At 35.6% G+C, this 21,278-nt stretch overlaps 1 protein-coding gene across 3 annotated transcripts in view; it reads left to right on the top strand.

Moving 5' to 3' along the window:
* KPNA1 (karyopherin subunit alpha 1) overlaps positions 1–21,278 on the top strand; it is a 69,061-nt gene that overhangs the window by 4,100 nt on the left and 43,683 nt on the right. Inside the window, exons 2-3 of one of the 3 annotated variants that reach the window (XM_019448563.2) lie at positions 11,019–11,171; positions 17,692–17,825. In XM_019448563.2, the coding sequence (XP_019304108.1) occupies positions 17,697–17,825 (129 nt within the window). In that variant the 5' untranslated portion in view covers positions 11,019–11,171; positions 17,692–17,696. Of the gene's footprint in view, positions 1–11,018; positions 11,172–13,273; positions 13,371–17,691; positions 17,826–21,278 lie in introns of those variants that run through there. The other 2 variants (XM_053903438.1, XM_019448562.2) reach the window with 2 other exon arrangements.

The raw sequence follows: 21,278 nt of genomic DNA, 5'->3' as shown, positions 1-21,278 counted from the left end.
TTTAGCCTCCTGAGAAAGAGTACCTGGGAAGTAAAAACTTTCTGAGATTGTGCATAATTGAAATAGATCTCTAGTCTATCTTAACATTTCATCAGTAATTTGGCTGGGTATAAAATTGTAGGCTTAAAAAATTTGAAAGTCATAGCTTTTTGTTGTTTTCTTGTGTTCCATTGCTGCTGTTGAAGTCCAAAACCATTCTGAATCTTCTTTGTTTGTATGTGATCTTCCCATGAACAAACTGAGCCACCCAGGCACCCCAGAATATTATTTTTAACCCCTGAAATTCCATGATAATATGCCTAAATAAGTTGTTTTGTTTTAATTTTTTTTTAATGATTATTTATTTTTGAGACAGAGAGAGACAGAGCATGAACGGGGGAGGGGCAGAGAGAGAGGGAGACACAGAATCAGAAGCAGGCTCCAGGCTCTGAGCCATCAGCCCAGAGCCTGATGTGGGGTGAGATGGTGACCTGAGCCACCCAGGCGCCCCATTGTTTTTTTAATTTAAGGGCACTTCATGAAAGCTTATAAGCAAGAATGCTTCATGTCATTTAGTTCTGGAGAATTTTTTAAAATTATTTTCTGGACTTTAGGTAAAAATAGTTTTCAAGTTAATTATGCTTCCCAGTTCTTGACACACTATCAGCAAACCATACAAGATCCTTTAAGTTTTTCTTTGATTTCTGAGCCCTACTTCCCCATTACCGTTTTCAGTAGGCATTCACTGCATTGTGATTGATACATTCCTTGATTATATATGAATCATTGAATAATTGTGAAATATGTAGTGGTGTGTGTGTACGTATTTAGTTTATTATGTTATAGACCTTGTCCTGTTTCTTACTTTTTTAAATTCAGCATTGTTTTTAGAGACTTTTCTGTTTTGTTGTCTGTACATATAATTGTGTGTGATGTTATTCCATAATACACATCTGGCACATTTTATTTTTCTTTCCCACCTGAGTTGCCTTTCTGGCATCACAAATACACCATGGTAAATATACTCTTGTACATTATTGTGGACCTGTGTGAGAAGTTCTCTGGGATATACACACAAGAGTGGGATTCCTGGGTTATAGAATAGGAGAGCTAGTTTATGTGCCTAGTAGAAGTATAGGAGGGTTCTTGTTTGCCCACATCTTTGTCAGTATTGCTTTTATTCAACTTTGTAATATTTGCCAGCAATGGATATAAAATGGCATCTCACTATTTCAGTTTACATTCTCTGATTACTAATGAGTTTGAGCATCTTTTGGATCCGTTCAAGTTTTCCCTTTTGAAAATTGTCTATTTTGTCCTTTGTTTCTCTTTCCTTTGGGTTACTGTCTTTTTGGTTTGCAGAGGTTCCTTGTGGAGGTTAGATTTGAATGGTCTGTTCCTTTTAGGCTTGGAAAATACCTTCTCTAAGCCTGTCATCTTTCTTTAATTTTGCCTATAGTGTCTCTCATTGAATGGGTATTCTAAATTTGATGCCTTGTTTCTTTGATAATCTCTTCCTCATCAATTTTTTTTGTTCTCTCTTGGAATTTGTATTTGGGTATTGGAACTCTTAGGCTGTTCTTTTAATTTTCTTTTCCTTCTTATTTTCCGTTACTTAGTCTTTTTGTTCTGCTTCCTAAGAAATTTCCTCAGTATTATCTTCCAACCTTTCTATTGAGTTTTTAATTTCTATCCACATTTTAAGTTTCTTAGAGCTCATTCTTCCAGTATCTTAAATTTTTTTTTAATGTTTATTTAATTTTGAGAGTGAGAGCACAAGCAGGGTAGAGGCAGAGAGAGAGAGGGACAGAGGACCCAAAGGGTCTCCATACTGATAGCAGAGAGCCTGATGCAGGGCTCAATCTGACAAACTGTGAGATCATGACCTGAGCCGAAGTTGGATGCTTAACCGGTTGAGCCACCCAGGTGCTCCTGCTGTAGTATCTTTATATTGATTCACAGACACTATAATCCTTCTGAAGATAATAGTTTTTAAGTTTCCTCCCTCCCACTCCCATTTGCTGTTTCTTTAAGTTCCTTTTTTTGTTTCTATTGTTGTCTTTTCTGTATAGAGGCTTTCCCCAGCCTTCATCTTACAGGGTTTGCCCATTCATATTTAAGAGTGAAGTGTCAAAAATGGAATTGAAAACTCTGTAGGTGTGGCATGTTGAAGGTGGCCATTTATGGGAGGAGGGGACACTCGTAGGTCCTTTCTCGTGGTCTCATCAGTTTCCCGGATCCAGAAAGAGAACTTCCAGCCTCTTGCCTGGAGGATATATATACCTGGCTGCTATGTTTTGAGAATTCATCTTAAAAAGTAGCTGGAGTTCTCACTGTTCATTGTGTTCATGTAATCCTGTTTTCTGTATGGCACCTGTACTTAGAGTCTCTTTAGTTTGGTTTCTGCAGAGCAATCCTCTCAAGAACTGTAGGGTTGGGGAAGGGATGGTTGCTGGCTCTAAACAGTGGGGGAGGAAATCTGGTTGTGATGACTGTAGATTTTCAGCTAATCTTCTAGGTTTTAGTCCCATTCCTGTCTACCTTCAAAGATGCCTGTGAAGCCTCCTGCTTGCGGGCAGTGTGAATCAGCTTTTTTGGAGGTGTTTAGGCTTTAGAGTTCTCCACTTTGCTAATAAAATATCATTTGACCATTTGTTTTACGGCTTCTAACAAGGTTTTGACATCTCATCTGTGATTCTGTCATTCCCGTGGTTCATTCCTTTAAAAAAATGTTAATAATTTTAGCATCGATTAATCTACCAGATTTACCATTTTATTTCTTTATATAAACTCTTTTTTTCTATTTGAGTATAGTTGACACATAATATTATATTATTTCCTAAACTCTTTATTTTCTGATCTGTTCATTCTTTCCACAACATTTGAGGGACTGCTGTATGCTCAGTGCTATGCTTAGTATACATTTAAAATTTTTTTAATTTAAAATTAAATTTTATTTACTTATTTATTTATTTAATGTTTATTTATTTTTGAGACAGAGAGAGACAGAGCATTAATGGGGGAGGGTCAGAGAGAGAGGGAGACACAGAATCTGAAGCAGGCTCCAGGCTCTGAGCTGTCAGCACACAGTCTGATGTGGGGCTTGAACTTGGGAATGGCACGATCATGACCTGAGCCAAAGTCGGAGGCTTAACCAACTGAGCCACCCAGGTGCCCCTAAATTTTATTTATTATTATTATTTTTAATGTTTATTTTTGAGAGAGACAGAGTGTGAGTGGGGGAGGGGCAGAGAGGGAGACACAGAATCCAAAGCAGGCTCCAGGCTCTGAGCTGTCAGCACAGAGCCTGACACAGGGCTCAGACTTGTGAACTGTGAGATCTTGACCTGAGCCAAAGTTGGATGCTTAACTGACTGAGCCACCTGGCACCTCTAAAATTACATTTTAATTTTTTTTTTTTTTTAGCATTTATTCATTTTTGAGAGACAAAGAGTGAGTGAGGGAGGGGCAGAGAATGCGAGTGAGACACAGAATCTGAACGAAGCAGGCTCCAGGCTCTAAGCTGTTAGCACACAGTCTGGTGTGGGGCTCAAACTTACAGACTGCGAGATCATGACCTGAGCTGAAGTGGGATGCTTGACTGACTGAGCCACCCAGGGGCCCCAAAAATTGATTTTTAAAAAGAAAATTTCTGAGGGGCGACTGGGTGGCTCGGTTGGTGGAGCCTGCAACCCGATCTCGGGGTTGTGGGATTGAGTCCCATGTTCAGTGTAGAGATTATACTTAAAAATAAAATCTTAAAAAAAATTATAATTTCTGATCTTTAGTTGTTAATATGTTTTGGGAAGAAAGGTACATCCTATATGTGCTGCTTCTTAATTTGAAATGTGAAAACCCTCATAAGTGCACATGTGATAGATATATTACAGAACTAATAAATTCAGTAATGAATATGAATTGGATTAAGGCAAGTTTGTAAAGTTTTTTTTTAACATGAAGGAACTCTACACCAATTTTGGGGAAAGATTTATCTAAAAAAATCCAGCTACAAATAAATAAGGGAAGAGGTAGTTTTTCTTAAAGATCTAAAGTATTCGATCAGAACTTTGATGAAATAACAGAACATTGAGATGATAAAATTCTAGCCAAAAGTAAAGAAATTTCAGTGTTTTAGGTAGGCTAGGAAGCTTCACTGTAGTAAATACATGCTTTCAGCTCTAGTTTTTGAAAGTTTTTTTATTGTATAAATAGTACAGTTGCTTACTATAGAAAATTTGGAAGATATAGAAAAATATTAATTTGCTCTTAAAGTATTTGTATTCCACTTTAAAAATATAGAAAATAAGTTGGGTTTTTGTTTCTCAGCATCCAGATTTTTCATACGTTATTGGCCAGATTTTTCCCATGTTAGTATTGCTTTTCTCATTTCTCAGAATATTATTATCATTTCCATAACCAAGCCCTCAGTTTGGAAGTTTTAGGTTTACAATTTTTCATTGTAACAATCACAATGCAGTGAACAGTCTTACACATACTGCTAATTTTATTTCATTTGGGTGTATTCCAAAAGTAGAATTACTGAATCCTATGGTATGGATTTCTAAAAATCCTTAGTAAATATTTTCCTTTAAATGTTTGGATATTGAGAATGTCTTTGGTGAACATTGCAAGTTGGGAATCTGTAGATACTGGAAGGTGAAGTCAGAATTCAGGGTCAAAAGTTATAGTCAACTTCTCAGTGGAAGAAAATTTGAAGCTGGGACATGAGAGAAAATAGAGATTTCTATTTAGATTAATTAGAGCTAGAAGATGGAACCAGAGATGAGCACCTATGAATTATGTCTACAGCATTGACTTTTCACAGTAGTGGCTTAGGGCTGTGTTTTCCAGGCTTTGCCCCCCTTGAACACTAGAATGTTGTCACTAAAATAAAGGAACTCTTTGAATCACTTTACAGGAAAAAAAAGGAGTAGAATATTTTCAAATTTATTTTTCTTCTCTAATTTTTATTAAAATATTTTAAAGGGGCCTGCTACCACTTGATTAGAAGTTGGTAAGAAAGGAGTAGTATTTACAAATGAACTGAAAGGTTTTTTATACTTAATTCATTTATGCTTAAATTTATAAATCCATAACTTATTTTGTAATCATATTTTGTGGTTTTGGGTTTTTTTTTTTATATTAAAAGCATGTCATGTTTTCTAATTAAATTATGCTTAGTTTATATAATTAACTATATTAGTAATTTATGGTGTTTCACAAAGAATATTGTGAATGTTAAATATTTAGAGCTTTTAGTGTGTTGGGATTTACTGACTGGGTGGATTGACTCAGAACACTAAATATATATCATCTTGAATATAATAAAATATAAAAAGATGTACAGTCAGTATGTTGGGTAGGCATTGGTATAGGATGAAAAGAATATTGAGTGAATCAAGGTCAAGGGATCTTGTAGGACAAAGAAGTTCAAATTTGATCTGAGATATGCCAGAGACTCACTCTGGGTCCTTAAGCATTGAGGTAATACAGCGGAAAAGGTGTTGAGATTAATCAGAGAGCTGTGTGAAGGATGAATTGAAGAACAGCGGAGTCCCAAGGTTAAGGAAGGGTGGGTTAGAGTTTTTTCAGTTATGTGGATATTAGGATGACAAGGACCTGGACCAGACTGGTGGCAGTGAGAATGGACAGGGGTAGATAAAATCAAACACTTGGGATAGAATAGTAAGGAAAATTTGATAATTAACTAAATGGACATGAAGGAAAAGGTGGAAGATTTCATTTTGGAAGAGTAGAGTGCATTCTGTTTTACCACCAGTTTTGCATCTGGTTTTTAATTTTGTTGCTTTCTTGGCTTTATTTCCTTAGAAACCATGGAAAACTAGGCACGATGGCTTTAATTTTTAAGGCTCCTGGTTCCTGAGAGAGTATTTTGAAAAATTATTGACAGTAACTTAGGTTTTTTAAATTAATTGTGTAGGTGATAATACACTAAAAATAATTGCTTAGGGTTAGCAAAATTGTTCATACTATTACTTTGTTGTTCCTTTTATAATCCTGTATAGATTTTGTTTCATTTCTTTGTTATCAAAGTTCCTTTCAATCCAATGTAAGCTTACGTTTCAACTGTATTTTGCATTGTTTTCCAGTAAAGCTTTTGCTTCACTATAATGTTTTTCAGTTGCAGATGCATATCAGAATTTACTTGGAAATCTTTAAAGGAAAAAACTAAACACTAGAGACCTAGTATGTGCTTCAGACTTATTAATGAAATTCTTTGGAAGTACAGCTGAGGTGCCTGTTTTTCAAAAAGCTCTCCCACATGGCAGATATAATCCCCTCTTTTCTCCATAAGGAGGGCGAACCAACCAATCTCAGTTATCAGTAGGGATGTAGAAATATTTAAGATTTTTTATTTTAATATATACTTTTTTTTTTAGAGTAGTTTTAGGTTCATAACAAAATTGAATGGAAAGTAGAGTTCCCATGTATCCCACTACCTTCCCCACCATCAACATTCGCATTAGAGTGGTACATTTGTTGTAATGAAACTAACACTGATACATGATTATCCAAAGTCCATAGTTTACATTAAGTTTGCATTCATTCTTTGTGTTGTACATTCTTTGGAGTTTTGACAAATATATCGTTACTGGCATCCACATAATCCAGTAAAGTATCATACATAATAGTTTCACTGCCCTAAAAATCCTTTCTGCTCTGCTGTTCGTTCCTTCCACCCTGCAAACCTTTGGCAACCACTTATCTTTTAACTGTTTACATAGTTTTGCCTGTTGTAGAACGTCATTTAATTGGAATCATACCCATGTGTTTTTTCAAAATTCTCAATGTGGCAGATATATCTCTGTACCCCACAAAAAGGAGGAGAGGAAGATATTATATTAAATAATCTCATTTATGTATAGTGGCATATAAATTTTTCTTTTATTTTTTTTTAATGTTTGTTTATTTTTGAGAGAGGGAGGGAGGGACAGAGCGGGGGAGGGGCAGAGGAAGAGGGAGACACAAAATCTGAAGCAGACTTCAGACTCTGAGCTGTTGGCACAGAGTCCGACCTAGTGCTCTAACCCATGAACTGCAAGATCATGACCTGAGCTGAAGTCTGATGCTTAACCAACTGAGCTACCCAGGCGCCCCATATGGGTTTTTTTTTGTTTGTTTGTTTCTTTAATTGAAGTTGTAGTTGATACAATGTTACATTACATTCAAATATACAACATAGTGATTCCACAACTCTATACCTATGCAATACTCACCACAAGTGTAGCTACTATATGTCACCATACGACATTGTTACAGTACTGTTAACTATATTCCCTAGTGTCTTCTTTCCCTTCCTTCCATCCCTGTGACTTATTCCATAACGGGAATTCTGTATCTCCCACTCCCCTTCATCTCTTTTACCCATCCTCCCACTCCTCCATCCCCTCTGGGAAACCACGTTTGTATTTATGGTTTGGTTTTGCTTTTTGTTTTGTTTTTTAGATTCTACATATAAGTGAAATCATAGGGTATTTGTCTTTGAGTTATTTCACTTAGCATAATCTCTAGGTCCGTCCATCTTGTTGCAAGTGGCAAGATATCTCTCTCTCTCTTTTTTTTTGGTTGGCTGAGTAACATTCCACTGTGTATATATACACCACGTCTTTATCCATTGGTTTATTGTCTATCAGTGGACACTTACTTAGCTCCCTTTCATACCTTGGCTGTTGTAAACAATGTTGCAGTGAACGTAGGGTTGCACATATCTTTTGGAATGAGTGTTTTCATTTTCTTTGGGTAAATACCCAGTTGTGGAATTACTGGATCATTAAATGTTTATTATTTTTGAGAGAGAGAGAGAGACAGTACAAGCGGGGGAGGGGCAGAGAGAGAGGGAGACATAGAATCTGAAGCAGGCTCCAGGCTCTGAACTGTTAGCACAGAGCCTGATGTGAGACTCAAACCCACAGACCACAAGATCATGACCTGAGCCAAAGTCAGATGCTCAACTGACTGAGCCACCCAGGCGCCCCAAAATGGTGTGAAAATTTTAAAGAAAATATTAACATAGAGTTTAAAAGGGTGATACACCATGACCAAGTGTGTGTATTCCAAGAAGCAATCATTCAATATTAAGAAATCTATTAATATCTCACCATACTTAATAGGTCGAGATAGATAAACTTGACCATTTTAATAACTGCCAAAAAAGTCATAAAAATTCAACACACATTTCAAGTTTTAGAAACAAGTAAAATAGATATGAATGGGTGGTAGGTACTTAGATGTCATTTTTTAAGATATCTCAAAACCATACTGCAACACAGCTGGAGCTAATAGATTGCTGGTAGGAATGCATGATGGTATAGCCACTTTGGAAAACAGTTTGACAATCTTCTGAAGTTAAACATACTCTTATCATATGACCCAGCAGTGTCGTTCCTAGTTTTTTACCCAAGAAAAATGACAATATTTGTTCACACAAAAACCATATGTGAATATTTATAGTAGCTTATTCATAATTACCAAAAACTGTGAACAACCCAAATGTCTATCAGTTGGCAAATAGATCAAATGTGGAATACAGTGGAATACAATTCAGCAATAAAAGGAATGAATTATTGATAGATGCAACAAAATTGATGAATCTCAAATTAGTTAATACTGACTGAAAGAAGCCACATTCAAAAGGCTACATACTGGGTGGTTCCAGTCATTTTACATTCTGGAAAATGCAAAACTATAAGGATAGAAAATAAATCATTGAGTGCCTTGGGTTGAGAAGGGAGTGGATTTACTAGAAAGAGACCTGACAGAACTTCTTGCAGTAAAGGAAATGTTCTCTCTTTGTGTTTACTTAAATGTTAAGTTTTACTGAATGTAAATTATAAATTATACCTCAATAAACCTGGCTTTTTAAAACATGTTTATTTTGAGAGGGATAGAGGGGTAGAGAGCATGCATGCATGTGTGAGAGCCATCCAGGAGCAGAGAGGGAGGGAGGGAGAGAATCCCAAACAGGCTCTGTGCTCTTAGTGCAGATCCAATGCAGGGCTAGATCCCATGAACCGTGAGATCATGACCTGAGCTGAAACCAAGAATCAGATGCTTAACCAGCTGAGCCATCCTGGTATCTTGTAAATACATATTTAATTCTTCACCAAGAAGACAGTATTGTAAAGATGTTGAGTTTCTTTAACTTACAGTTAGAATGTTATCTGAATATCCAATGACTTTTTTTAAAGAAAGAAAAGATTGGACTAAGAGTTAATTACTTTTTTGGCCTGGGAACTTCTTTACGTTCTTATTGAGGACTCCAAAGAACTTTTGTTGATGTTATTGTTTTATATCTGTTAATATTTATTATATTAGAAATCAAAACAAATTTTATGTAAAGTGTTTTTTAATGTTTACTTATTTATTTTGAGAGAGAGAGAGAGAGGAAGGGGCAGAGAGAGAGAAGAAGAGAATCCCAAGCAGGCTCTGCGCCATCAGCTCATAGCTCCATATGGGGCCTGACCTCATGAACCGTGAGATCATGACCCGAGTTGAAACCAAGAGTTGGATGCTTAACTGACTAAGCCAATCAGGTGCCCCGAATGAAATATTTGGAACACAGAAATACACAGTACACATTCTATTAAGCGTCAGAGTAATGATGTCATCATGTCATAAAGCTTCTGAAAAACTTACGAGTGAAAGTGAAAAATAGCATAGGTAGTATCTTAGTAATATTATGAAAATAGTTCTCATGAAAAGCATTTTTTCACATATGATATTGTCAAATACTGAAAAGTTTGAACCAGTTTTGAGTTTAATGATGGTGGTGGGCAACTTCCTCATACATGCTGGTGTACATTGGTTCAGCATTTTAGAGAGTACTTTGATTCTCAGAATTTTAAATGCACGTGCTTTAGACCTTTAGGTTACACTGTTTAGAATTCATTAATGGATATAACTGAATGTGTGCAAATACATGAAGGAGAATATTGGTTAAAGCATTATTTGTGATAAGAAATTTGTGATAAGAGACAAACCTAATTGTCGTTAATGTTTAGTGTCTAGTTATTGTATAAAAATTACTTTATTAAAAATAATTTATAGGCATTGAAATGGAAAGTTGTCCAGAGTTGAAGCAGAAGTGCAGAACTGAGTGTATAATTTCCCCATCCATGTACAATAAAAACCAGAAGGATATGTGTATACTTGTATAACCAGTTTTTGAAAGGATATGCAGAGAACCTGATGGTGGTTACCTTTAAGAGGAAGTACATTTCCATTTTTCTGTTTATGCCCTTTCGTAGTGTTCATTTTTTTAAAAATGTGAGCTATTTATTTATTTAAAATTTATTTATTTTGAGAGAGAGAGAGAGAGAGAGAGAGAGAGAGAGAGAGAGCATGTGTGCGTGCACAAGTTGGGGAGGGGCAGAGAGAGAGAATCCCAAGCAGGCTCTGTGCTGGCATTGCAGGAGCCTGCTTGTGCACTGCCAGCACATAGCCTGAAGTGAGGCTTAAACTTACAAACTGTGAGATCATGACCTGAGCTGAAATCAAGAGTCGGACACCCAACCAATTGAGCTGCCCCAAGCCTTTTTATAATTTGAAAGGCACAAGTGCACTGTAAGGATGATAGAAATTATTAGTTTGAGTGTTGAAATCATTTGTGAGTTCTCAGATGCCACCATTTAACAGGAAAAGAAAGAAAAAACAGGTGCTGGCATTTCTCATGTCTGTTTACTTTTGCAGAGCAGTTGCTCTAATCAAATAGGACTTCTTGATATTCTTCATCAGTTGTACTTTCTAACATCTGTGCCTTTTTCTTTGTACTCTTCTCTGTTTTGTGTGTCTTTCTCTTTTAACTTCAACTGCTGAAATCCTATCTATCCTTTACAGCCTAACTGAAACACCATCTTCTCTATGAAGCTATCCCTCATCACTTTAGTCAGAAGAGATCTTTTTTTGAACCTTTGGAACTATTTATAGCCATTTCTTCATTACACAAATATCAGATGTGAGCTATATATGGGCCAGACAGCGGGAGTATGCTTTCATCTTTTTTCTCTTCACCTTATAAGGTAATATCCCCATTGTGCACATAAGGAAACCGAGGCTCACAGAAGTTTAGTATTTTTTCTACGTCGTCATACTAAGAAGTAAATTTGAAAAGAGAGCTTCAAGGCCAGCCCTCTTCTCTGGACTTGCTTCTTAAGTCTCTTTAATAAACAGAAGTAAGTGAATAGTAGTTTTGTATGAATATTCCTTCCCTGTTAGATTTTTTTTATATTAAAGAAATGTTTGCAATAATTTGAAAATTTCAAGAAGTGTATAAAAATCTCCTTTTTACCCTTCATCCACATTCCACATTTTATCTTTTACTCCATTTGTTTTATCATTTATTCTTTCTTTCTGTATATGTGCGTGTGTGTGTATTCCTGACATTGCTTTTCCTAAATTATGTGCCCTTCCAGCTCCATGTTGAGTGTAGGCTTCCAGTTATTGAAGTCTAATTGGCTTTTGGTATTGTTAAACTTTATCCAGGTCTTGCCCTGTTACTATAGACTTTCTCCTTTCTCTGACCTAAAACTTCTGATTCCTACAATGCTATATTGTGATATTTCAGAGCCAAAATGCTGTTTGCTTCAGGAATCCAGCTTTTTTCTCTAGATCATTTGTCAGCACCATTAAGTGATTCCTTCAGGATTATTTGCAAATTCTCATCTGCATTGCCCCCGCCTTTCAGTCTAGTAAAACTCAATCTGACAAAATGCCACTGGGTATATGTATCAGTCTGCTTAGACTGCCGTAAAAAATACCACAGATTGGGTAGCTTAAACAACAGAAATTCATTTTATCCCAGTTCTGGAGGCCAGAAGTCCAAGATCAAGGTGCCAACAGGGTTGGTTTCTGGTGGAACTTCTCTTCCTGACTTGCAAATGACCACCTTCTTGCTGTGTCCTCACGTGGCCTTATTTGTGGGCACATAGGGGGTTAGAATGGGGGAAGAGATTTCTGGTGTGTTTCTTCCTTTTTTTTTTTTTTTTTTAAGTTTATTTATTTTGAGAGAGAGTGTGAGCAGGGAAGGGGCAGAGAGCGAGGGAGACAGAGAGAATCCCAAGCAGGCACTGCACTAGGACCTAAGTCAGCACAGGGAACCCAGTGTGGGACTCAAACCCATGAACCGTGAGATAATGACCTGACCTGAAATGACCTGAAATCAAGAGTTGGATGCGTAACCCACTGAGGCACCCAGTGCCTCTTTTCCTCTTCTTATAAGGACACTTTTCACCCTCTCTTCCTCTTTTTATAAGGACACTAGTCCTACTGGATTAGGGTTCCACACTTATGACATCTTAATTAACCTTAATTATCTTCTTAAAGGTCCTATTTCCAAATATAGTCATATCGGAAGTTAGGGCTTCAATATATATAGTTGGTGAGGGTGGAGGAGTACAGTTCAGTCCATAACAGTAGAGCATCAGGTTTATAATCGGGAACGCAGGTTCATATCCTTGCTGTATCTTGTATTATGTAACCCTGGCCAAGTCACCTCTTTTAGCCTCCTGAGTCCTTAACTGTAAAGGATGAGAATAATAATTTCTTGCCTCATGTGTTTGTTAAGAGATTCAGGTAAAATAGATGATGCAACACAGCGCATTATAAATCAAATGATTCTGAATTCAGGTGTGCAATAAAATCATCTTAAAAGGAACTCTTCTGTGAATTCCAGTCTGACTGCACAAGGAGCTCTACAGACCCACTCCCTAGTAAAAGTGGGAAAAACTTTAAAAACAGCTGTTTAAAGCTTCTGGAAATGGCCCTAGGCTTCCATTTGGGGGAAGGTTTTCTTCTTGGGAGGAGCAGGACATCAGGATTTCTCTTCCCACCCCCAGGTGCCTGATGCTGATGCTAAGTTTTGGTATATGTGATGGAGAGGTAGTTCTGGTGCCACCCACCCTCCTACCTACCTGGACAAAATACTCAGCGCCTGTAGGGGTTATCACTCAGAGAAGCGTGCTATTGTCTGTACTCCCAACTTGAGAGCCCTAGTTCAGAGATTTGGTTGGGTGGTTAGGGAGAAAAGCGGGTCATAAAATAGCTCCTCATCTCTTCTTCAGGGAATTAATTTACAAGGGAGCACTGATAAGAAGAATAGCTGACTTCTCAGCAGAAACAATGGAGGAGAGAGGCAGTGTAATAATACATTTTAAGTACTCAAAGACAAATACAGTCAACCAAAAATCCTATATATCCAGCAAAGCTATCTTTTTAAAATGAAAGCGAAATGAAGATTTTCCCCAGATAAACAGGAACTGAGAGAGCTTATTACTTACAGACCACCTTGCAAGAATGCTAAAGGAAGCTTTTTATCCTGAAAGCAAGTAATCTCAAGAGAGTAATTTGAATCCATATGAAGAGTACCAGTAAAGGTAATTATGTAGCTTTAAAAGAGAATATAAGGACATATTTTTTCTCCTTTTTTCTTAAAACTGATTCTTGGGCTTATAAGGTATGGGAATGTAGTATATTTGTAGCATATCTGTCAATAGCACAGAGGAAGTGAGTGGAGGCAAAGCTATGTCAAGCTAAGGAAATGAATATAGGTGATAAATAATTATTACAGTGCATTATTAGGTTTGTAACATTAAATATATCTATAACAATAATTCCATCAAATGGAGGAAAAGGCAGTAGAACTATATAGCATAGCATTTCTACATCTTACTGGAATTAAGCAAGTAATAAATCTGAAGCTAGTATAAGTCTGAAGTTAAAATGTTATATGGTAAGCCCTTGAGCAGCCACTAGGGGGAAAAACTAAAAATACAGTGAAAAAGTCATTAAAGAAATTTTAGTGCTTCATTAGAAAATTTTCACCTAATGCAAAAGAAAGCAGTCAAAGTAATAAAGGAACAAAAAAGACATGAGACACATAGAAAATGAAAAAGCAGTTGTAAATAAACTGTAAGTAATAACATTAAACATGAATTGATTAAATTGTGTAATAAAAAAGACAGAGATTTTCAGAGTATCCCAACTATATGTTCTCTACAACAGATGTACTTTAAGTTTAAAGATACAAATACATTTAAAGTATAAGGATGGAAAAGATCTGTTATGCAAACAGCAATAACAAGAACACTGGAGTGGCTATTATAATATCTGAAAAAATAGACTAAAGCAAAACGTGTTACCAGAGGTAACTAGTAAGTAGGTTACTAGAGGTAACTAGGCATCTGAAGTGAACGTGGGACATTTTCAAGGATAGATCATATACTAGGCCACAAAACAAATCTTAATACATTTAAAAGGATTGAAATAAAAAAGGTGGTCCTCTGACCACAGTGGAAAGAAATTAGAAATCACTAACAGAAATTTGGGGAACTCACAAATATGTGGAAATTAACATACTCATAAATAACCAGTAGGTCAAAGTAGAAATGAAAAGAGAAATCAGAAAATACTTTGAGAAAAATGAAAATGAAGTTACTACCTAAGAAAACAGTGCTTGGGGCGCCTGGGTGGCTCAGTCGGTTGGGCGTCCGACTTCGGCTCAGGTCATGATCTCGCAGTTCGTGAGTTCGAGCCCCGCGTCAGGCTCTGGGCTGATGGCTCAGAGCCTGGAGCCTGCTTCCGATTCTGTGTCTCCCTCTCTCTCTGCCCCTCCCCCATTCATGCTCTGTCTCTCTCTGTCTCAAAAATAAATAAAACGTTAAAAAAAAAATTAAAAAAAAAAAACAGTGCTTACAGGGAAACTTCTAGTGATAAATGCTTATATTAAGAAAAAAGAAAGATCTCAAATCAGTAACCTTCCATCTTCAGTCACTGGAAAAAGGAGCAGCCCAAAACAAGCAGAAGGAGAGAAATAATAAAGATGAGAGTAGAAATTAATGAACTAGAAAATAGAAAAATGGTAGAGAAGATTAAGGTAACCAAAAACTGGTTTCTTGAAAAGATTGACAAAATTGGCAAACCTTTAGCCAGACTGACCTAGAGAAAAAGGACTTAAATTAGTAGAATCAGAAATTACTGGGATTGCAAAAATGGAAAGGATTATAAAGGAATACTATGGACAACTGTATACCAATAAATTACATAGCTTAGATAAAATGGACAAATTTTTAGAAAGACAATTGCTGAAACATTTATATGGACACACTGAATAGTAGACCTATAGCAAATGATGAGATTGAATTAATCATAAAGGTACCCACAAAGAAAAGCCCAGGCCCAAATGGTTTTACTGCTGGATTCTGCCAAACATTTAAAGAACAATTCTAACTCTTCCTAAAAATTGAGAGGGGTAATACTTCCCAACTTGTTTTATGAAGCTGGTATTACCCTGATACCATAGATATTATGAGATAACTATAGACCACTATCTCTTACGAAGATAAACACAAAAATCCTCCAAATACTACCAAACCTAATTCACCAGCATATAAAAAGAATTTTATGCCACAACCAAGTGGCATTTATCCCAGAAATGCAAGGTTGGTGTAAAGTTCACAAACCAATTACTGTAATGTATCAGTAAACAAAACAAAAAACAAAAGTCACATTGTCATCACCAAAGACATAGAGTTTTTGACAAAATCCAACACTCTTTAATTGATAAAAACATTAAAAAAAAAAACGAATAGAAGGGAACTTTCTCAACATGAATAAAGACACCTATGAAAAATTCAAAGATAATGTCATACTTAATGTTGAAAAACTGAATGCTTTTCCCCTAAGATCAGGAATAAGACAAGAGTGTCTGCTTTCTCCATTTATATTTAACATTGTGTTAGAGTATCTAACTATGGTACTTATGAAAAAAAAATACACAAAGTCATCAAGATTGGAAAGAAAGAAAGAAAACTGTCCCTGGCGGGTGACATGCTCTGGTATGTAAAAAATCTTAAGGAATCCACTAAAAAAATATTAGCGCTGATGCACAAGTTCAGCAAAGTTGCAGAATACGAAGTCAGTATACAAAAAAATCAATTGTATTTCTATAGACTTATCATGAACAATCTAAAAGTGAAATTAAGAAAAAAATTCATTTGTAATAGCATCAAAAAAATTAAAACAGGAATAAATTTAACGAAGTGTACAACACTGAAAACTACAAAATATTGTTGAAAGATTCTAAAGAAGCTCTGAGTAAATAGAAAAACATCCTGTCTGTGGTTTGGAAGATTTAACATCAAGATGGCAATACTCCCCACATTGACCTGCAGATTCAGTATAGTCCATATCAAAATCCCAGCTCAGTTCTTTGTAGAAATTGATAAATTGTTCACTCCTAAAATTCACACGGAATTGCAAGGTGTCTAGAAGAGCCAAAACAATCTTGAAAAAGAATAAAATAGGAGGACTTATACTTCCTGATTTCAAAACTTAACAAAAATGGTACTCAAGATTATGTGGAATCAGCATAAGGGTATATACATACAGATCAATGGAATAGAGTTGAATAAAACCATATAGATATGGTCAATTTGATTTTCAACAAGGGTGTCAAGACGATCAGTGGAGGAAGAAAAATCTTTTCAACAAATGGTGCCTGCCTGGAACAAATGGGTAGCCAGTTATGAAAGAATGCATTTGGACCCTTACCTCATACCATATATAATAAATCACGCAAAATGAATGACCGACCTAAATGTAAAAGCTAAAATTTAAAACTCCTAGTAGGAAATTTAGGATTTATAATCCCTAAGTATGACACTAAAAGCATGAGCAACTACAACAAAAAAATAGATTTGATTTGGACTTCATCAAAATTAAAAACTTTTGTGTTTCAAAGGACACCATTAAGAAAGTGAAAGGACAACCTATAGAATTAAAGAAAATATTTAAAGAATATAAATCTCATAAGGATTTCTATCTAGAATATATAAAAAATTCTTACAATTCAGTGATAAAAAGACGACTTAACAATGGGTGAAGAATCTGAATAGACTTTTTTTTTTTATGGAGGATATACAGTTGGGAAATAAATTTATGTGAAATGACAGCAGATACCAAAAATTGTAATAGTAATTGTCGGCGAGGATGTGGAGAAATTGTCAACCCTTATGCCCTGCTGGTAGAAATGTAAAATAGCACAGCACTTTGGAAAAATATTTTGGCAGTTCCTGAAACGATTAAACAGTTACTGTGTGACCCAGTAGTTCCATTCCTAGGTATATACCCAAGAAAAAACATATGTCTACATAAAAACTTGTCCACAAATGTTTATGGAAGCATTATTCCTAATAGCCAAAAAGTGGAAAGAAAGAACCCAAATGTCTATCAGCTGATGAGTAGATACAAAATATAATGCAGTATATCCATATAATGGGATATTATTCAGCCATAAAAAGCAATAAAGTACTGCTATATGTTGCAACATAGATAAACTTTAAAAATATGCTAAATGAAAGAAGCCAGGCACAAAAGATCACACATGTGATTCTGTTCATATGAAATGTCCTGAATAGGAGTGATAGGCAGATGGTATGCAGTTTCTTTTTGAGGTGATAAAAATGTAAAAAAAAAAAAACAAAAAAACGTGTGGTGATGGTTTCACATGGCTGTGAAAATACCAAAAGCTATTGACTTGTACACTTTAATAAAGCTGTTAAAAAAAGTAACCCATTTCTGGTGTCCCTACAGAGTGAGGGTGGGCATGTATATATTTAAAAGGCTGAGCTATTAGAATAACAGAGCTCCTTACCATAAGCTAAGCTCATTTGTTCCCTTCCTCTCTCATTTTTGTAGAAATCATGACCACCCCAGGAAAAGAGAACTTTCGCCTGAAAAGTTACAAAAATAAGTCCCTGAATCCTGATGAGATGCGCAGGAGGAGGGAGGAAGAGGGACTGCAGTTACGCAAGCAGAAAAGAGAAGAGCAGGTAAATCCTTTTACCCTTTTAAATTTATTTTAAAGAACTTAATGTTAACATATTAAGCCTGAAACCACTTCTATTTTAGTTTTGACGGTGTTGGATGTGTGAGTGTGTGTGTGTGTGTGTGTGTATCCCCTGTATCATAAAATCAACATGTTTTGGGAGTCCGGGAGAGGAGGTGATGAAAAGTAGAATACAAGAATAAAGAAATCTCTCAGGTTCTCATATTCCCAATACAACCACTGTTTAATATTTTGGCCTATTTGTTTTTAGTGTGTTTTATTTTTCTAAAGTTGGAGCTTCCTTAAGATTTTATGTGCATATTAATGAATTCTCAAGTGACCAATAAAACACTGCTTTTCATTACAATCTTTGATTTGAAAAGTTGTAAACATAGAAGATTAAAGAATAGATAGTGAACCTTATAAAATCATCCTATGGATTCAGTAATTGTCAGTAGCAGGCCATACTTGGTTCATGTCTATCTTTACGTTTCTTTATTATGTAGTATTTTAAAGTGAAATCTCAAGGAATATGTCTTTCTACCCCTAAATTCTGCAGGCTTCATTAGGACATTGATTTTTTATCTTCTTTTTTTTTTTTTTTTTTTTTTTAAATTTTGGTCATTTTTAACTTAACATCTGAACATCTACAGGAGAATTTGGGACTCTCTCTCATTTTACCTTCCTCTAAAAATGCTTAGAATGAACAGTCCATCCCCATCCCTTTTGGCAAAGAGATTTAAAGACATTTAGGTGACTTTTTTTTTTAAGTTTATTTGTTTTGAGAGAGACCAAAACAGCGTGAGTGGGGAAGGGGCAGAGAGAGGGAGACAGAGAATCCTAAGCAGGCTCTGCACTGTCAGTGGAGCCTGATGTGGGGCTTGAACTCATGAAACCATGAGATCATGACCTGAGGTGAAACCAAGAGTCAGATGCTTAATTGACTGAGCCACCTAGGCGCCCCTACGTTACTTTTTTTTTTTTTTTTTTTTGCTAAGGAGAGATTTTTGAGCTTAGAAGGACCATTTGACCCCCACACTGCAAAAGCTCCATAAAAGGCGAATAAATGACTCCGTCCTTTCATACCTGAGAAATACGGTAATCTGTCATAAATATTTTGCAGTTAACAGTGAGCTGTTTTCAACATACACTGTTTTTTTTGAGTAACGCTGCATGGAAAATCCAAGTAGTTAAAGTCTAAGAGTACATTACAACTTAAGTGTTGTTTTTTTTTTGTTAGGGCTGTAGATATTTGAATCAAACAGTGTCATTGTTACTGTTATTTTTGGGCAAAGAGAGTTTGTAATATTATAATAAAGTTTATATTAAGTGTAGTAAATTAAGTTATGAGTTACCACTTAGTCATAAAAGGATGAGTTTCTCTGGGTTTCTTATTACCTCTTTATTCATCTCTGTGTCTTGAGGTGGAACCTTTTCTTTGAATAAACTTTTATATTAGCTTCTATTTTGGTAGTAAATTTCAGAAATCATAATAGCATTGTTACATACTTATATTCCTATATATGAATACATAAATATATGTACATGAGCCCAAGTATAGGTCTGAATATAGCCACCAGCTTATGCATCATATTTGGCATAAAGCCATTTGAAGGTGTAGTAATGATACTCTGCCATTAACAGTGTTCATATTATTCTCTTCTTGGTGATGGGTGATTTCATGTAATTAGACTTCATTGTAAAGTCTGTGTAAATAAATTTTTTGTATTCACTTACCTGCCTGAAGGCAAATGCTCCCTGTCCTTAATATATCAAGTGGCAAGTATGGTCCCATATATTGGGCTAAAAATATTTGTAGTTGAAATTCTATTGGCTTCATTGTATGAGATCTGAAATTTTGCTATGGCTTTAATAAGTTTCTGTGATAAGTTTTTGGAATACTGCTCTATTGAAAATCCTCATTTCTTAATTTCTTATGTGCCGTGTAACGTAGAAACAACTGGTAAAAACTAATCAGGCTTCTTAATACCATAACAGTACTTGTTTCATGCCTACTTTGTAAAATGGTAAATATCAGTAAGATACAGACTCGTTTAGGTGCTGTTTATCTTTCCACAGTTGCTTTGTCATCTATTGGGAAACCTCACAGGTCTAGGCCAGCTGATGAGCTAGATGTGAGAGTAGCACAGGAGTTGATGTTGCCAAGTGCACAAAAGATAACTTGCTGCATCTTTATAGGGTTATCCTTTTAGCAGACTAACATTTAATTTTTGTTATATCTGGACAGCACTGTAAAAATGACCCCTGTATACTTGTCACTTACAGACCAAACTAAAATTATTTTTGGCAAAATATTTTGCTAGTTGGTATCATTCTGATTGAGCCAGTACTTATAAATTTGAATTAAGCAGACTCTTGTTAACTCTGAATAGGTAACCTAGTGCTGCTTAAATAGAAATTGCCTGATGTTTCTAGTTATAAGAAATATCTTGTGAAGTGAGCAAGTTGATAAACTTCCGGACAGGCAACTTCCATTAACTAACTTGGTTGACAAGTGCAGGCAACATGTAGTCTGTAGATAAGGCATACAGATCATGATTGTTTTGGCAGTTTTTTCTTTTTTTAAACCTGTTTTTCTCTGAGTAATACATGTTGTTGAAAAAGGTAAATAGTACTACAGTACTTGAAACCAAACCACCAGTGTTCTTGGTCTCATTCCCAAGTAAGCCACTTCAATCCTCTTAACTATTTATTTATCAATTTAAAGTATTATCTATTGATGTTCTGTTATGGTAGGTGAAGATTTAAGCTCTTACACGACTTTTCCCATGTGTCTATTCTCCTAAACAGTTGTACTATCCTATGTAAGTATCATTTATTGCTGAGCTGAGTAGTATACCGTGGTTACATTTCCTTTCTTTGTATTTGTTTTTCCTGGCATTAATTGTCTGATTTTTTTTTTTTTTTTTTTTTTTTTTTTTTTTTTTTACCTGCTTGGCTTTTTTTCTGATTCCTGGCTGCTTTTCCTTTTCTTTTACAGCTCTTTTAAGTTATTTTTATCTGATTTTCTACTTGCTTAAACTTCTCAGATAATTTATCACTTTCATATTTTTTCCTTTGGAGACCTCTTCCCTACATTTTCTGACCTCTAGCACCAGTCAGAATTGTTTGTCCTGTGTTCTTGCTGTATCGCTGTAGTCTTAGAACTTCCCTTAACTGGAAATTTCTCCTGTCTTAATCTTGTCATCATCCTTGTGATGTAAGCGCTTTGGTGTTTTTATTTCAAATCCTACTTGTTTACCAGCAGTTGTGGTTTTCATGACCCATAGTAAAGATCGTAACAGTATCCTGCCATTCCATATTAAAAACACTGCTTGTGGATATAAATTTTGCAATGCCAATAGATGTAATTTTAGTGATTAGGCTTGATTTAGAAGTCCTGCAAATGCTTTAGTAGTTGTGAAACAAAATGAAATCGTAATGAAGAAATCCTTAA

This window comes from Panthera pardus, unplaced genomic scaffold (genome assembly GCF_024362965.1).
Source record: "Panthera pardus isolate Hobbes unplaced genomic scaffold, ASM2436296v1 HiC_scaffold_16, whole genome shotgun sequence".
Taxonomy (NCBI): Eukaryota; Metazoa; Chordata; class Mammalia; order Carnivora; family Felidae; genus Panthera; species Panthera pardus.
The sequence above is the reverse complement of the archived record's forward strand: the minus strand, read 5'-3'. Positions and strand labels throughout refer to the sequence as shown.